This window comes from Vanacampus margaritifer, chromosome 14 (assembly GCF_051991255.1).
Source record: "Vanacampus margaritifer isolate UIUO_Vmar chromosome 14, RoL_Vmar_1.0, whole genome shotgun sequence".
NCBI classification, from domain to species: Eukaryota; Metazoa; Chordata; class Actinopteri; order Syngnathiformes; family Syngnathidae; genus Vanacampus; species Vanacampus margaritifer.
The window spans coordinates 5610732-5628887 of record NC_135445.1 but is presented as its reverse complement, the minus strand read 5'-3'; the positions used below and the strand labels follow the sequence as shown (position 1 = coordinate 5628887).

The 18156-nt window shown below is 38.7% G+C and overlaps 1 protein-coding gene across 1 annotated transcript; it reads left to right on the top strand.

Annotated features, from left to right (window-relative positions):
• The first annotated feature begins 2105 nt into the window (after window positions 1–2105).
• On the top strand, window positions 2106–14311 carry ark2ca (arkadia (RNF111) C-terminal like ring finger ubiquitin ligase 2Ca). The gene is made up of 8 exons (XM_077543112.1): window positions 2106–2320; window positions 10543–10843; window positions 11012–11137; window positions 11249–11378; window positions 12709–12813; window positions 12929–13024; window positions 13106–13209; window positions 13589–14311. Exons 1-8 carry the CDS (start codon window positions 2260–2262, stop codon window positions 13704–13706), a joined length of 1041 nt encoding a protein of 346 aa, XP_077399238.1. The 5' UTR covers window positions 2106–2259; the 3' UTR covers window positions 13707–14311.
• The last annotated feature ends 3845 nt before the right edge of the window (window positions 14312–18156 follow it).

Below are 18156 nucleotides of genomic sequence, written 5' to 3'. Positions count from 1 at the left end.
TACACTACAGTACACTTATTTTTGCATCGGTGAGAGATACATGGCAGCGCCCCACAGAGTTGTGTTTGTATGAACAAGTTGTTATCAATTTGCATCTAAAGTTTTTAACCAATCAGAAAGTGTAAATGATCTTGCGCTCTTTGGCCATATAAAGTGTTTAGTGTGGCTGAGTTGGAATCGTGTGTACAATACTTGACGAAAGCACCCTTTGTTTTCTTTTTAGAAGTCTAGACAATTTTGCCCCGGCGGCCAACAATACAACCGCACTCACAAAAGTAGCCCGCAGGGGTCAAAGTTTGTCTCGGGACACCTGCCGCTAGGGAGGGCATATGGAGTTGAGCTCAACAAGGAGGACAATGAAGGAATGGAGCAATGCAGCCCAAGTCCCCTTCAGCCATCTTCTTTGCAGTCCTCGGGGCGCAACATCAGCTGTATGCTAATATGACAACTACGCCGGCCAGGTTGTTAGTTCCAGCACATAAAATAGTTTGGACAATGTGAGGCTTAAAATGAAGTGCAAAAACTGCCTAGCAGCAAAATGCATTTCAATTCTTACGGTAATGGGAATGAATTGTTTGAATCTCCCTGAAATGTAAAATAGGCAAACACATTCACACACATTTTTTTAGTAGCTTGCATTTAGTTTGTCAATGCATACTTTGGCTAGTAAGCGTTGGGAAGCAAAAGGGATTTGACTGAACAACATGAAATGGAGTAATCAGAACTCTGGATGTAGATTGTGATGGGGGGAAAAAAACTTCCATGCCGTTAACACTAGATTTGATCAAAATCTGTTGATTGTTGATTGAGTCGCAATTTTATACGTACAATTTGGATCCAGATTTTGGATTTTGATCCAGATGAAAACAAAACCTTTTCGTACACAGCCGTTTACATTTATGGCTATTTTTCTGATCTGGATCAAAATCAAGATCACCATAAAATGTAAACAATTTTGTAATCCAGATCACAATGAGAATTTAAAATTCAATGTCCTTGTAAACTGCGGTGATTTTCGTACATATATAAGACATAAATGTGTTTTGTGAACAAAAAGGAAGCTGTGTAACTGTGTGACTAGTTGTGTGTGTCTTAGAACAGTGCATCAGGACGAGTGATTTGAGAGCTGCACTTACAGTGATTCATTGTACTGTATGTGTGTGCGCATGACTTTTTTTTTGTTGCTGTACGGCAGACTGAAAGCGGGAGACGGTGGGAAATGTAATAAGACGACATATGGGACAGAGTTTAGTGACCCCCCTCTTGCTCTACCGAGCCCATCTGTTCCCTCAGCCCCCAGGCTCACAATTCAAGGCAATTAGGGCACACGTCGAGCCTCTCTGCATTCTGGTTGCTGGAGTTTGGTGTGAGGTTGAACTTGTAGCTACAAGTGATCACTGGGTAGTCAAACTGATGAAACTGAATTAATGTAGACATTTAAAAAAAAAAAATCTACACACAGACAAATAATTTCAAAGTTTTTTTTTTGGAGCCCTCTGTATTTTCATAAAAAGTTGTGAACTTTGAGGAAATTAAGTTGTTAGAAAGTAAAAGTTGCATAATTTTTAGAAAAAAACTTTTCACAATAAGAGATTTATTATATATTTGTAAGACTGAAGTCACCATATGAAAAAAAATGTATGCAGTATTTTTTTAGAAATAAAAAAAATATTATTTCGAGATTAAATATACCAAGATAGTTTTTTTGGGTATTTATTTATTTTAGAAAAAAAGTATATTTGCCATGTAAAAGCTTATACTGTATTTTTGAGGAAAATATTGTCTTTTAAACAATACAATACAAATTATGTTATCTATCTAAATTATGTGTACCGATTTGCAATAAAAGTCACATTTTTATTCAAGAGAAATATTTATGGTCACAAGTGTCTTTCTATGCAAATATTTACTTTAACGTAACGATTCAGATTGATGTAAGGATGTATGGATTGGTGATGGATGGATGTGTTCGCGTAAATTCGTGTTACGTCGCCATTGTACGAACGGAACTTCGTCGTTAACCGCGGAGTGTTCGGATTGGTTTATCCGGATGACAAAGTGAAGAGAGGGGCGGTGCAGTGGTCCGGGTCTTTTGCTTCTGTGCTGCGTCTGGTGATTGGTTGACGTGTTTTCTTTTTCGGGGTGGGGGTCTGCGTGTGTTCGTGTGAGTCTCACGTTCATGCAAAGGGGGGCGACTGGAGGGGATCACTTCCATGGACCATCTGTCTGCCTCGGCTCAACAAAGAAGGAGGACGCAGGATGGTTTTGGTCCATGTCGGATATCTGGTTCTCCCCGTCTTCGGCTCGGTTAGAAATAGAGGTATGAGCACCTTTTGTTACTTTTTCAGTCTCGCTTTCGTTAAAATATTTAAGGAGGGAATAAAATCATGTCCGGCGCTTAATGATAAACAGAGCTGACACCTGCTAGCGAACAAGCATCGCTATCATTAGCCGCGTTGCTAACTAGCGTCATGCGATTTTCACACACAACATACGGCACACAAAAAAATGCATATATGTATACACGTTTATATATATATATATGTATATTTATAAAAGCCGCGAATGACCGCGCATGTCAACCCCCCCCAACCCCCCTCCCCCCGTGCGGATCAGATCAGATCTCTTTCATGTACGTCAACGTCATCTAAGCCTTGAATATCGTTAATATTCACCATAACCGCCTCACTCAAGATGACAAGTGACGTGTGTGCATCGGCTCCCACTCGGCGTCCACTTGCGTCATTTAGCTAATTGAAATCGTGCGGGGGGGGGGGGGGGGGCTAGACATTAAAGAGCTTTAGGAATGACAAGTGAAACGTCAAAAAAGGGGAGGCCTTCATCATCTAATCTTTCTTACTACTACTAGTGCTGCTTCTACTACTACATGCAAGTGTGGCACCGATGATTTCATTGTGCTTTTATTTGTGTTTTCTTTTTTCCCTGTTCCATAGTATCGAGGCTGGCTCCACATTCCGCATTTCTCAGACCTTTGTGTCCCCTCTCCTCTCCATTGTGTAGCTAACGATCATCTGCTGCTGTCTGCCCGTGTATAGCCTCTGCCTGTTTTTCTATCTGCATCTAGCTGTTCTTGTGGGGGGTTAAAAAAACAAAACAACAACCTTATTCTTATCCTTCATCTTGTTGCTCCCTCTTTTCTACTTGCTTCTCTTTCTTCCTCATTTCCTCTCTTCCATCTGAGGACAACATTGGCAAAACAAAAACCTCACTCATGCCCTCTGTTGTGTTTCTTACCAAGGAGTATTCAGGGCCACACGAAAAAGCCTAAATCAAAAAACCTAAATCAGTGTACTTGTACAGTGTGCACTGTGAGATTATTATGCCAGACTATTATGAGAATAAAGAAAGGATTAATGTCAGAAAAAAAGTTGCAGTTCTTTCAAGATGAAGCCATAATATTAAAATAAAGTTTTATTTTTTGAGAATTAAGAAAAGTGATGAGAATACAATACATTTAAATATTTTATTTATTTATTTTAGAATGTAGGTCATCATTTGGAGAGAAAAGGGTATAAAAAGTCATATTGCAAAAATAAATTAAAAACAAATCCCTTAGTGTAGTTGTGAAATAGTTTCATATTTTTTATATTCATATTTCGGTATAGCTTTTACATAGATATTTCATATTCATATCATATTTCATATTTTTTTTCATATTTTTTCATATTTTCAACAACAAAAAAAGAAAAACGTTTTTCAAAGGATAAAATTAGCTATTTTCAAGAAAACCTTTTTCCATATTTTTACAAAGTCATAATATTGTTAAAATAAAGTTATATGTTTTCTAGAATAAGATTAGTGAATTATACTCATGCAGTTAAAGTTGCAAAGTCAGAATTATATTTTCTTGTCATTTTTCTCATAGTCATAATATTGAGGAAAAACATCGTCTTAAAATAATATATATATATATATATATATATATATATATATATATAAAACATTTCAGAAAACATAATATCTCCTTTTGTTTTGTTCTAATTTTACTAGAATAAAGTAATATTTTTATATAAAAAAGTTGGATGTTTTTTCCCCTCATCATTCCTTCACTTTTACTCAAATCAACTTAATTCTCGTAATATTGTAGCTAGTCTTCAAAACATGCAACCTTTAATCTAACTAAATACAACTTTTGTCTCGTAATTTAACAACTAATCTCAAATAGATCCAACTTTTTTTTTTCTAGAAAACGTACACAGTACACGACTTTAATCTTGTGTAATTATGTTTTTTTTTCGTTTCTGTGTGGACCTAATATGCCTTGGTAGTAACTAAAGAATAACACATGCTTGTATAGTCTTGATTTACACAAGTGTCTTTAGTGAATAACCCATGCTATATCTACTGCTGCTAGACATTGTGATTTTCCCATTTTATGTGTTGGTAGATGACATTCTGCTGTAAATTTCTGTAAAGTGGATACATTTTGACACCCGCCCCCTCAAAAACATCCCTTCACCGTGTCTTCCTCCCTTCTCCAAATGATGCTTCGATCACAGCCGACAGAGGAAGGCTTGATCGAGCTGGCCATCCTCCAAAGGTGCACTGAGCCCCCTCCCTAAAAAAAAGATAATAATAATAATGCTCACTTTTGATTGAAACAGTCAGAGAACTATTAGTTACCACTGCCAAGGTGCTTTTGTTTTGTTGACGTTAGACTCGAACCTGTTTGCTCAAGAATTTAATCTTTCTTTTTTATTTTATTTTTTTTACATTAAAAAGTAATTGTTTTATTTCCCTAGTTCAACTTAACATTTACTAGATAGCTAAAAAAAAAAAAAAAGTGCCTATTTCACACTTACAGTATGACTGAGCCATATGAACTCTGCCTAGCAACAAGTAACCAGGTTAGAAATCATAGCTTTAAAAAAATAAAATAAATAAATAAAGTATTTGTTTTCTTCTGGTATAAGTGTTTCGGAAAATGGATGGATGGATACATTTTTATAGTTTTATAGCTTTTTTTTTTATGGGGCACTTATGAATGTGACCATATGAACTCTACCTGGCAACAAGGGCAAAAATTTTAGCTGCCAGGTTAAAAAAAAAACCATCTGCGTTGAAGAAACAGCAATAAATAAATAAAAAAACGTTTTTTGCTAATCCAAAATTTGTCAATTTAAGATTTAAAAAAAATACTATACAGTAGTCAGATTATTTTTAATGAATTTTGTGTTTCGATGAAAATAATAATACTATAATAATAATTTGGAATTTTTAAAAAAAATCAATTGTGATTGAGCCCTATGAACTTGTTCTTGCAACAAGTAGCTGAGTCAAAAACAACATTTTAAAAAGCTATACTGACCCATGACCATAGATGGTAAAGTAAAAAAAAAAAAAAGCTAATCTAAATTGAAAATGATTCAAATACAGCAGTTGGAGTTTACGTGTTTCATATTTTGATTACACACAACAAAGAAACATTTGAAGGCGTTTTTCATTGGACAGCAACAAATTCTAGACTTACATTTTTTTTAGTCAGGGTTTTTACCTTTAAATTTAGTGAATTCTTTGGTTCCATTTTGGCCTAGAAAAATCCATAAAAAATACCAAAATAATTGTTAGGGGTAGGCTTGTTTTGCACATAGTCATGACCCAACCAAAGGGAATCTTCCCTATTAATTACTATGGCATGGCCATGTCAATCAAAACTGAGCTTTATTATCCCTGTAAATTCATATTTGTCTGACGCAGCTCTTATGTTGGATTGTTTACCCAACATTGTTTCTGGTGGGTGTGTGTATACCCAACATTCCTGTCCATTCCCTTCAGCTCCCGCATCAAATCGGCACGTTGGGCAAAGCCCCTCACAGCCTGCGTCACAATGCTATCCATTTTACAGGGATGTGTATCCTGCACTGCTGTAGCGCCTTTGGAAAAAAAAAAAAAAAAAAAAAAACACAAATAGAATCAAAATGTCCTTTTTTTCTTCTCTCAATTCTTTGTTTTCAACCTCATGTTGTTGTATGACTAGAACCTATAATGCATGGTCATTTTCTTTTCTCCACATGGAAGAGCAGATTCCAATGTACTCTTTTGTGTCGAAATGTCCTTGCTGTACTGAACTGTGCTGTAAAAAGCATACACATCTACTCATTGGATGTTGCTTCTGTCGTGTTAACCCTACAAAGAAGCATGGTCGGGCCTTGCCTTCCGCCTCTTTTATTTGCATGATATTATTGTGCTGATGCAGGAGCCAAATGACTATATATATTTTTTTTTATTATCTCACAGTGCCACACCTATTTTTATACTAATATTTTCCAATAAAGACTGTAGTTTTCTTCCTAACCTTCAGTGTGCTTTTTGCTGATTTTTCCATGTCCCCCCCCCCCACCCCCAACCGCCCTTTTACCCCCACCCGCCTTCTCCCTCCACACTGTGCTGTCACTGAGACATTTCCCCTCACTCTTTATGTGCTGCCATTTCTCAGCTGTCCCCGACAGTCGACGCAACTCGCTGCTGCGCTCACTTTAGAATAGTAACATTTTTACTGTGCAAACTCCAAATGAACACAATATCACTTTTATTTTTATATGATTTATTAGTGTTCCCCCATCGGAAACAACTGAAATAGAAGAAAAAAAAAATACAGCCAAATTTTGGAGTGTAACCACCAACTAAATGTAATTGACCTCAATTTCAAATTTGGAATTGTTCATATTTGGAAACAGGACCCCCTTTTTTGTTGGCGATTCCTTGAAATGATTTAACACACTTTCATCACCGTGCTTGCAAAATTTTTTTCACTTAAAATCTTCACATGTGTCTTGGAGAGTGGGACTCATTTAGGGGAAATGGCTGCTTCAAAGCAAAATGGTGGACTTCCTTTTCAATTTCAGGTCTTCTTTGTGCGTCCTATTATCGACTTCCATCCATTTTCGTGTCGATCAGTGTTACTTTCCGAGAATGCTCGAAATAATCATCAAATGTTGACACCATGCTCTGCTCACGTAAGATGATTTTGCAATTAAGTATCAAACAGCTGTTCAACATTTTCTTCTATTTGGAGCTACTGGTAATTAGGAGTTTGACAAAATATGAGCCCTGGAATTCCAACAAAATGGCTGCTTTGAAACCAAGCCGTCTTTCTGTTCCAGTTTGTCTCCACTCCCAAAAACCGTTTGCAACCGTTAAAACTGCTTGGGAACCTCTGGCAAACGTCTTTGCCACTGTTTGCAACCTTTAAGGAACCCTGCCGAAAACAGTCGGCAGCCTTCACCACCGTTAAATACCACCTTAAGGGCACTGTGTGACAAATTGAGGTGATATTGGTGCCAAAAATTTAGGAAATTGGTGACATTTAAAAGGCAATACAGGACTTTTCCGACTTCATACCAGAAAGTATGCACGGGAACGAACCTTTGAACTATGAAATCTGAGTTGTGAAGTCGGAAAAGAAAAAGCACCTCAACTCCGGCAGCTGGTTTCAATCTGACGTCACTCGATAATGGCAAAACATAATTTACACAATTCTAAACATATTTGTCTATGTATTTATTATAACATTAACTCAGTTATTCGAAAGAAGTAGCTTTACATAACCCAACATTGTTTTGACTGACTGTGCTAACCAGAACAACAAACAATTGATCAGAATGAGCCATCTTTGTTGTTTACATTTTCTTTCTTTTTTCTTTTTCAACGCTTTGAGGTCGGAACTGGGAGAATCCAAGAGGGATATGTCGGACTTCTTCCCGCCTTCCTCAAATGCAGCTTTAGATACAGATTTTCGAGTCCCAGAATCAATCCCGTCCAATTAGATTATCCTTTGTGTACCAGGAAGTAGCCTGCTAGCTAACCAACAAAAATGCACTTTTGTACCAAAATGTGCAGTGAAAGTTGACTTAAAACATTTATTTACAATAATATGTTATATGTGGTCTCTCTAGTCTAATCATGACATTCTGATATAATATTACATTTGCGGAATAAGAGTTATGAAGCAAAATCCAGCCATTTTTATCCATCTCGGTGGACTTACTGTCGAGGATATTCTGAGGATAACATCACAGTTGAAGCGACCAATCACAGCTCATCTGTTTTCCGAAGCTGAGCTGTGATTGGTTGTTACCTGAGCAACTGTGATGTCATGCTCACTCGACACCATATGGCAAAATGGCCGCCTTCTGATATTGATAAAGAATGCTGGATTATTCCATATTTTATATATATATATATATATATATATATATATAATGTTTAATTGGTACTGTTCCCCCAACCGCATATTCAAAAATGGAACAGTCCTGTTATTTTTTTCTTCAGTGAACTAGGAAGGAACCATGTTAACACAAAAATGGTAAATATGGCATTCAATAACCCCACCCCCCCACCCCATGGGGTTAACGGTTAGACGTTAGTTGCACTCTACCCAGTGACATGCTCATATGTTTGAGTATTTAAAGGTCATTAGTGCCGCCATTAATAATTTCCGTCCATGTGATGACAGGTGGACGCATACACAAAGGCTGAGAGAGCGTTGCATGCTGGGATAGCGCTGCAGCAGACAGCAGACGGGATTATGCTGAGGAGAGAGGAGGTGTGATTGTGTAGTTGCAGTGATGGAAGCAGCAGGGAGTAGGGGGGAGGTGTTGAGGGGTCTTTTTTTTGAGGGGGGGCTGTTCATGCCAGACTGCTGCAGTCGTGCGTGGGCGGAGCTTTCCGGACGTCAGTCAAGTGAGGACACATTGTAGGGCGAAGGGGGCGGGCTCGGGAGGGGGGTTCACTCTGCGCCAATAAGATCCAAGACGGGGATTAAAGTGTAACAGGCCTTGTTACTGCAGGCACCACTGCAATATGTCAAATATTCATGCCCGGAGACAAATGATTTGATATTTACAAGCCCTTATACGAGCGCAGCTCTCTGGCGGTTTAATCAATCAACAACACAAAGTCTGACATTTCTGCTCCACTTGCTCAGACTAATATAAGGAACGGTTTGTTTACCTTTTTGAAAGAGCCAGTTTATTCATAATGGCTGTCAGCCAGTTCTATGCCACTGAAGATTTCAGATTAGATCAGTGTTACTGTTTCCCCCATCTTTATTGAGCCAAGGCACATATTTTACAGTACAAAAATCTCCCAGCACACCAGCAAACAAAAATGTCACAAAAAGTCTACTGTACTGTTTAGTTGAACACAAAACTCTTTTTCTGTGGTATGAATGGCAATCTGTAGGCGGATTAATTGGACATTGTGCTTCGCTGGTATAGATAGAGGAACCGTGGCACACTAAAATGCTGCGGCTCAGTGGTTGGGAATCACAGGATTAGATATAAAGTATCCCATACCAATAACTAACATACACCCTATCGTAATAAGGTTTTGCTTTATATGTGTTGCCACGACAACCATCCTACCTGACTCCTGCTTCTCATTCCAGAACGCCAGTGAGTTACTTGGAAGTAATTTGCTCCGTCCTAACCTTTCTACCCGCCCTCCTATCTCTTAACACTCAGCCACTGTCATTGATTATTGGCCGACTCATTACAGAGAAGATTCAGTGGGACTTCTTCACAAGCTCATATATCCTCCGCTAGAAAGGCGCGCAGGAGGCTGTCGACTCTTTATTGACCCGCTCAAGATTGTTCGAGGGCTTTACCCGAACCTAATTTAAATCCATGTGAATAAAGTAGAGGACAGTGGATTATTATGGTTCACTGTTGCCTAGGTGGCTGTCACTATAGAATCTTTTATTAAATCGATTATCCTATCAATTATTTCAATGAACCCCCCCAATGGAAAAAATGTTACTTGAACGTGAATTGAATTGAGTGAATATAGGTACTCATTATCTATTATCTTTTGTACATATGCATTATTACACACCAACACAATTAGCCTATGCTACATGGTTAGCAATCGCGATTAGCATTAGTGCGCTACCGATTACCTGTTAAGGTAAACAAACAGTAACCGCCAGTTAGTTCACACATACGTCATTATATCACGAGTCGAATTGAGTGTGTATAACTACTAATTATTTATCTTTTGTGCATGAGCATTATTCAACACCAACAAAATCAGTCTATGCTAAATGTTTAGCAATCACGATTAGCATTAGCGCGCTAGCGATTACCACTTAAGGTAAACAAACACTAATTAGCATTTAGTTAACATATACGTCATTATATCTACATGGGTTAAATTGAGTGGATTACCGTAGCTACTAATTATTATTTATCTTCTGTGCATGAGCATTATCAAACAACAACAACATTAGCTTATGCTAAATGGTTAGCTATTGTGATTTACTACTGCTTATATATACATTTACTAGTTGACACAATACAGTATCTACATTGCACAAGTAATAGTGTCTTAAAAGTCACTTACAGATGTGGATAATGTCAAATTTGTGAATTGTTTATGCTATTTGTGTGTTTTTGACACATGACGTATGACACTCCCAGGGGGCCCCATTGTATGTGCCCTTCGTTTGTTGGCGGCTGAATTTCAGTCTCCATGGTTTGTTTGAAAAAAAGAAAAAAAAATGGATATTCTCTGACCACGCAGGAGCACACTTCACCAGGCACCAACACAGCCATGCTACATCCTGCCGACATTTTCACCTGGGCGCCCCGCAGGCGCCCATCTCGGCCGAGTTCCCTTTAGGACACGCCGGCCAGCCTGCTCAGACGGGCCTGGCCGCCCACCTCCCCCCCGCGCACCATCCACCCCTCGCTGCCCTGCCCGCCGCCCCGCAGTTCCAGGACATGTCGGGGCCTCCGTTCCTACCTCAGGCCTTACACCAGCAATACCTCATCCAGCAGCAGCTTCTGGAGGCACAGCACCGGCGGATTCTCACACACTCCAGGTGAGTTTATTTTTATTTTTATGACTTATACACATAATATATACATTTTTGTTTAATCGGAATGAGTTGAACTGAGGCAGACTAGATTCGACTTTTGTGGATTACCATGACCCAGATGTCCGAGAATCTACACAATGTGTTTAATATTTACAAACCCTTTGCCTACAGAAGAACCCAGGAACGGGTTCCCCTCAACCCACACCGCCTCCGCTCCGCTTACGAGTACTCCCCACCCCTTCACGCCCCGCAGCCCGTGACACAGCAGCCCAGGTACCTGGCCGAAGGCACCGACTGGTGAGTCAGCGTCTTAAAAGCGACCCGAGCGTCGCCGCCGTTGCCGACGCACTCCCATCTGTTTGTCTGCCACGCCGCCTTAACTTAGCAGCCCGTCTGTCTGCCTGGCAGGGATCTCAGCGTCGACGCCGGCCTCCCTCACCACCAGTACCACCTTCAGCAGATGCCGCAGCACTACCAGCACTACCTGGCCTCCCCCCGAATGCACCACTTCTCCAGGAACACATCCTCTGCGCAAGTGGTGTGTACTTAATGCTTATTTGGATAGGTTTTTTTTGTACTTTCTGACTCAAATGTTGAAAGCTACCAGTGCTTTTAATGATAGTACACTTTAAAAGGAAAAAAATGTGTTATTTACTTAAAAAAAAAAACAAGTCGTTTTTTCACACAGAAATTCTAAGTTAATTTTATAAGGAGATTTTTGAGTACATTTTACTAGTTCAAGTGTTGAAGAATGAACACATAGATAGCCACTCTAGCACGTGAGCCATGCCACTCTTGCTGTTCGTTACTATACCTGGTGTGTCCAAAATGAGGCCAAAAACGGGTCTCTCGGAGGTACAAGGATTCTACCTGACACCATCAATATACTAACACAGACCAGGAGCGGTATTCCTCAGGTGGTAGAGTGAGTGGTTGTGTCCCAACCTGAAGATTGTGGGTTTGTTCCTCAACCCTTAAGTAGCTTTTTTGTAAATATAAATTGGTAAAATGTACTCAACTCGTAAAATTAACTTTTTCTTCAAGTAAATATTACTCAAATTAAAAAAAAAAATTTACAATGTATCCTATGAATAATGATTATTTTTAAGAATTTAATCAGTTCACAAATTTTTTATTTTTTATTTTTAATTTTTTTGGATAGACATAAACAAAATCCCACTACATTCTCTGGAGCAGCAGTTCTCAACCTTTTTTCAGTGACGTACCCGCTGTGAAAAAAAAATTCAGCCAAGTGCCCCTTAACCAGCGCAAAGCATTTCTGATTGAAGAAAAAATTATTATAAAATTATTATAAAACCGAGTGCCATCATTGTCTGATTTATCAAACTTTGGAACTCTTATTTGTCTATTTTGGTCTCTTGAACTATTTGGAAATAAAAAGATATACCGTAACTAAAATAAATCAAATATTTTAATTATAAAGATAAAGATTTATAACAACATAAAGTGTTATCTTTTGGGATAATAGCAGAGCTCTGTTCTAAAAAAAAAATGATTAACTACATTTTAAATAAAGTTTTCAAGTGATTGACATTGTAGGTGGCATATGACAAGTTGGATCAAACCATTCTGGTTTGGGGGAGATGCTGAGTTTTTAGGACACTGGAATTGAATACCCTACTGAATATAAAATTCATTTTATGAACTTCTATTTTTTTTAGAAATATTTACATATACTTTTTAAATATATATATTTTTTTAAAGTACCCCCTAGAGATCCTTCACATACCCCCAGGGGTACACGTACCCCTATTTGAGAACCACTGCTCTGGAGGACCTGGCCAGACTTTAGCATTGAGCCATCTCTTAAGTGCAGGAATGTAAAGCAGAGATCTTGTTTTTGCTAGGTTGTGCATGAAATCAGAAACTACCCGTACCCCCAGCTGCACCTGTTGGCATTGCAAAGTCTGAACCCCTCCAGGCATGCTACAGCGGTCCGGGAAAGCTATGAGGTAAAAATGTATTTAAAAAAAAAATAAAAAATGAAACCACAGCTGACAAAACAAACTGAAGTAAAATTTTAGAATCTTTTGCGGCTATTCTAAATTGCTTTTTTTTCCTCTCCAGGAGCTTCTTCAGCTGGAGGACCGACTGGGCAGTGTGGCCAGAGGTGCGGTGCAGGCCACCATTGAGCGATTCACCTTCCCGCACAAATACAAAAAGGTAACGGCGCAAACGAAACGTCAGTTGGCGCGGGCGCCGCGTGGAAGGCCTGGCGACTTCATCCATCTGTTCCTGAAACAGAGGAAGCCGCTGCAGCTGAAGTTCGGGGAGGAAGAGGAGGAGACGGACGTGGACGAGAAGTGCACCATCTGCTTGTCCATGCTGGAGGACGCCGAGGATGTCAGGTCAGCTGATCGTTTAAATACATTATTGCTGTATGGCTAATGTCTAGCAGCTAGTAAAAAAAAAAAAAAGTATATTAAATCTGCTAACATTTATTATTGAAATGATCAATCCGTTCCCAAAAAGTCTGACTAAAATGGAATCGTAGTACAACTATTTCTCAAGTTGACATTTTGGGCGAGGGAGGGGGAGGCGTTATGGGGGCCACAGAGCTCGGGTTGCGACATATGTGTTGCATCCTCAGCTGTCTCTGGGATTGATGACTGGGCAGAATGCTTGCCCTTCCGCCTGACAGGGCCAAACCGAACTCCCCGTTGGAGTAGCCCAAGTGAATGAAACCCCCCCCCCAACCACCTCGCTCCTGGTCCTTGTGTCCCACAGGAGGTTACCTTGCATGCACCTCTTCCACCAAGGCTGCGTGGACCAATGGCTGGCGACCAGCAGGAAGTGTCCAATCTGTCGCGTTGACATCGAGACGCAGCTGAACCCCGACAGCTGATGAGATTTTACACCCCCCCCCCCCCACACTCCTGCTTTCTTCCATCTTACTTCTACTCTCACCCCCCCCACGGGTGATTTTGCCAAATGTCTCCTGACTTTTGATGTGACATCTTTTTTTTTTTTTTTTCTGTTGGACTCTCGCTTTACTGAGCCAAGCCAGGGAGTAGAAGTGCAAGGGAACACTTTCTCTCTGCTGCTCTTTCCTCCCTTTCTCTCTTTCTATAAAACACAAGCACATCCGAACACACTACTAACAAGTCGTGTACACAGGGTTTCATTGTAGCTTGCTGGTTTTACGTGGTGGCCGTGGTGGTGTGGTGCAGGGGTTCTCAAACTTTTTGGGTCAAGGGATCCTTTACACTGATTTTTTTCCCCCTCCCAGACGAGTACTCAACGCTTGAGTAGTCATTAATACCAATACCACTAGTAAGTACCCCCCCCCCCCAAAAAAAAATCAATAACAGATCATTTTAAAGAAAGTCCTTATATAGCATTTTTCCTTAACCCATTCACTGCCATTGACGGCTCTAAACGTCAAAGATCCATTTTAACTGGGCTAGTACTGAATGTGTTAAAATTGCATGAAATAAAAAATAAATATTTCTATTCTTCTGGGTTCTAATTCCTGGTCATAAAACCGCCATAAGAGGGCGTCCGATAACTGGTATCATTCATCGTCGTGAGTGCCGATAACCGTATAAATTATGGAGGACCAAAACTGCCAAAATTCTAAATAAATAAATGATTAAATCAATAAATAAATGACTAAAAGTGACAATAAAAACATATATAAAAAAATATAATTCGAAAATTCAATAAAAAAATATATATAAATGGAAATAAAAACAACTATATATATCTTTTTTTTTTATATATATATATATATAAATTTTTTGAGATTTAATTTTCGAATTATTTTTTTCATATTTGTTTTTATTTTCACTTTTAGTCATTTATTTATTTTGAATTTTAGCAGTTTTGGTCCTCTATAATAAATAAGGCTGGTATTAGCACTTGCCCATCCCTATATATATTTTTAATCCCTTCATAATTCACCACTTAAAATATCATTGGAATGCACAAGTTACCTATTTTCAACGGCAAAAATGGGTCTTATTCTAGGAATAATATTAAATAAAATAAAATAAACATTATTCATCAAATGTATTTATTTATTGGCCCAAAGCTAAGCAAAGCGATATGTAGGGCTGCACTTTCTTCAGTGATACAACATTATTTATTACAAATTATTTTGCAGATGCCCGCGTTTCAGCTCGTAGGTCCCAGGGGGGCCCGAGGACCCCAGTTTGAGAACCATTAGTGTCGTGTAAGGTGCCTCCGGGCTGTGTAGCATGTCCTTAAAGCCATGACTTTAACGTCCCATCGCGAGCTGACTGTCTTTCTAGATTCTTCTCTCTGACTCTTTTTCTCTCTTTTTCCTTCTTCCTGGAATACAAAAACGCCGCGTTTACCTTTTATGATCGTAGAGTAGCAGCAAACACGTGTGGCGCGCTGCCGGCGCACCCCAGCGCCGTCTGTGGCGTGTTTTAAATCTATCGTGCAGCTTTTGCAATATGCTCGTGCCGACACTGGCTCGGCCGCTGAGTCAGCGAATCGCCACAGTTCAAACTAAGTCGTGTGAGGCATGAGGGTTGCTGGGAAGAAAGCTTGGAACCTTTCCATCGGAAATAGTGGGAATGATTGTTTAAATACAGTTTCTATATCGTCACCTTCCTAAAATAATGGCATAAACCCATAAACATTAAAAATGATTAATTTGATTCCAATGTCATGAAGTTGAAGTTAATTTTCTTATTATTAATAATTACAAATCTTTAATAAATTTTTAAAAAATTATTTCTAATATTTTTTAATTATTTGTCAACTTCCAGTCAGCTTTTTTTAATTTTTTTTTAATTTTTTTTAAATGAGTTCTATAATAATTGTCAGTAATTATATATTTTGTTGTTGTTATTATTTTTTGTAATATTTCCCAAATTCCTGTTCTCGGCTCCCTATGGAAAGTTTCCAACCAATTTTCCCTGCCCTTCTTTTTTGCAACTTGAGCTGCCAAACAAACGCCGCATGCGTGCTTGCCGTGTCGCGCACATTATTAGCACAACGCTTCCGGTAAACGTGAATTACGGGATGCTTATTACACCACGAAGCCAAAACAAAAAAAAAATGAAATGGACGCTATCATGCACTGTTGGAATATAGTAGTACTAGTAGTAGTGGTAAAAGTATGCTGGGAGCTTTAGCGCTGCCCTTGTTAGCCGTTAGCTTCAGAACGAAAACTGCATGCATTTTGTTGTCCGGGCAGCTTAAAACTACAAAGATGGCGTCCTTTGTTATTTTTTTTCTTACAACGCTAAAGAACAAGCACAGGCTTTTTATTGGCTCTTATGTGAGTGAGTGATTTTTGTGCGATAGACCCGCCCCCTTTTCCCCCCTTGTGGTTGCTATGCCGGTTGCTATGCTGTATTGCAGTAGAATGTGATGTGCGACGGAGGCAGCCTCTCTCTCACAGTGCACAAACGACACAATGAATTCACATTTTAAACGTGACGACGCCCTTTACGCACTGTGATAGTCGATTATGTGTATGGTTATTTTTAACTCCTTTTTTTTTTTTTTTTGTCTTGTGCACTGCCAGTGTCGACACTGCCTCCTCCTGTGATGACGAAGTGTTCATAGTTTACACAGGGTGTTGTCCATTGAGATGCCTTAAGTATTTAACAATCATAACTTATTACTAACTGTAGATACAGTGGCTATTTAATTTTTTTCTTATTTTATTTATTTAGATACACACACACATTGTTATGAAAATAAACGATTACCTCATCTTTTGCATTGTTGCTTTGCATGCAGCTGTACGAGAAATACACTAAAGGAATATTTATACAAGAAAAAAAAAATATTACTGTTATAGCACTGCTGCTGCTGCTGCTCTCTGTTAAAGCCTAACCCTCCATCCTCCAGTGGTGCTGTGGATCTTGCTGACATTCCATCCCATGCAACACTTGCCAATGCTGTGACATAATATTTAGTGAACAAACTGCAATGGAGTCGACTGGTTTTTATTTTTTTTTGCACTGTTCAGATAAGGGAACCCTCTCACTGGCAACTCTATGCTTTTTTCTTTTTCTTCCCCTAAATAATTTTTAGTTTAAAACAGCGCCTGGCTTTTGTTGTTATTTCCACTTGATGGTCGCACAATTCAATGGATGAGCCAAGTTAAGAGAAAAAGCCATTGTCAAATTTTTGTTAATCACCATGTTTAGAATTCGTCCCATAAATCCAACAGTGCTTCTTGGAAAGTTTTGGAGCGAAAAAAAAAAAGAAAGAAAAAAGGAACCCTGCTGGCACTTGTTTGAATATCTATCGTAATGAAAAAGTCTCAAGGAGCCTGCTTGGAATTGTACTGGAAGTCAGCCATCTTGGGTGAACCCAAGACAGCCAACACCAGTTTCACTCATTGAAACGAAATTTGGTTGTCATGTCAAAAGTCTCAAGGACCTTGCTCGAAATAGAGCACGAAGCAGGCCATTTTGGTTTGAAGTAGCCATTTTTTTTATTTTTTTTTTTTTGCTAATTCGACGTATCAAAGCTTTTCATCTTGTGGAAATAATGATTTACAAAAAAAGGCATCCCTCCTCTCAGTTTCCTTTGACAGTGTACGGAAGGTTTTTAAAGCACAACTGCATGTTTTCTCAGGTTTCAATGCACTGATTCAATGGCTTGAGATTGACTTTACAAATATTTTATAAACAATATATTGCAAGTATTCGTTATTTTGCTTGAATGCGAACAACGCACGGAAATATCTCCCCCAAAAGAAGAGTGCCAGTGATAGGGATGCCACCTTGTGTGTGTGTGTGTGTGTGTGTACAAATCTGCTGTTCTAGCCGTGACTGCGCAATGTTTTTCAATATAGGATATTTTATCTGAAAATAGAAGTATTTATCATTAATATTAAAGCAATAGCGCATTAATGGTGACGAGTGTGTGCGACGTTGATGAGCATATTGCGATGTTAGATTCACGCGTGGTGGAATTTTTTGTACCTTATTTATTCTTACTACTAATGATGAGGAGTTCAAAAGTGGCATTGCTAAACCCAAACTTTTGTTTTTTTATTTTGAAATTGTTTCATGGCTTGTATATTATCCTTTTGTATGTGCTCTTTTTGTAATAAAATTGGGGAAAAAATGTTGTCTGGCTGCTGGTCAAATGTGAATCATGCTTGTATGACTGAAACGTTTATAAAATTATGAAATAAAATTAAATGCATGTAATCTTATGCTAAAAATAGATGAATATAGTTTCATGTAATTTTAACACGGTGCTCTATGACAGAAATTTAGTCACATTAGCCACTTTTGTATATTGATTTTTTCCTTGTCGTAGTAAAATGAGCAAATGGAAAGTCACAAGAAAAGTCA

Excerpts from the sequence above, each read along its gene's own strand:
- ark2ca (XM_077543112.1), top strand. The coding sequence starts at position 2,260 with ATGGTTTTGGTCCATGTCGGATATCTGGTTCTCCCCGTCTTCGGCTCG. Across the intron at positions 2,321-10,542 it reads CGGCTCGGTTAGAAATAGAG|GAGCACACTTCACCAGGCAC; the intron begins GTATGAGCACCT and ends CTGACCACGCAG. Across the intron at positions 11,138-11,248 it reads CTGGCCGAAGGCACCGACTG|GGATCTCAGCGTCGACGCCG; the intron begins GTGAGTCAGCGT and ends TCTGCCTGGCAG.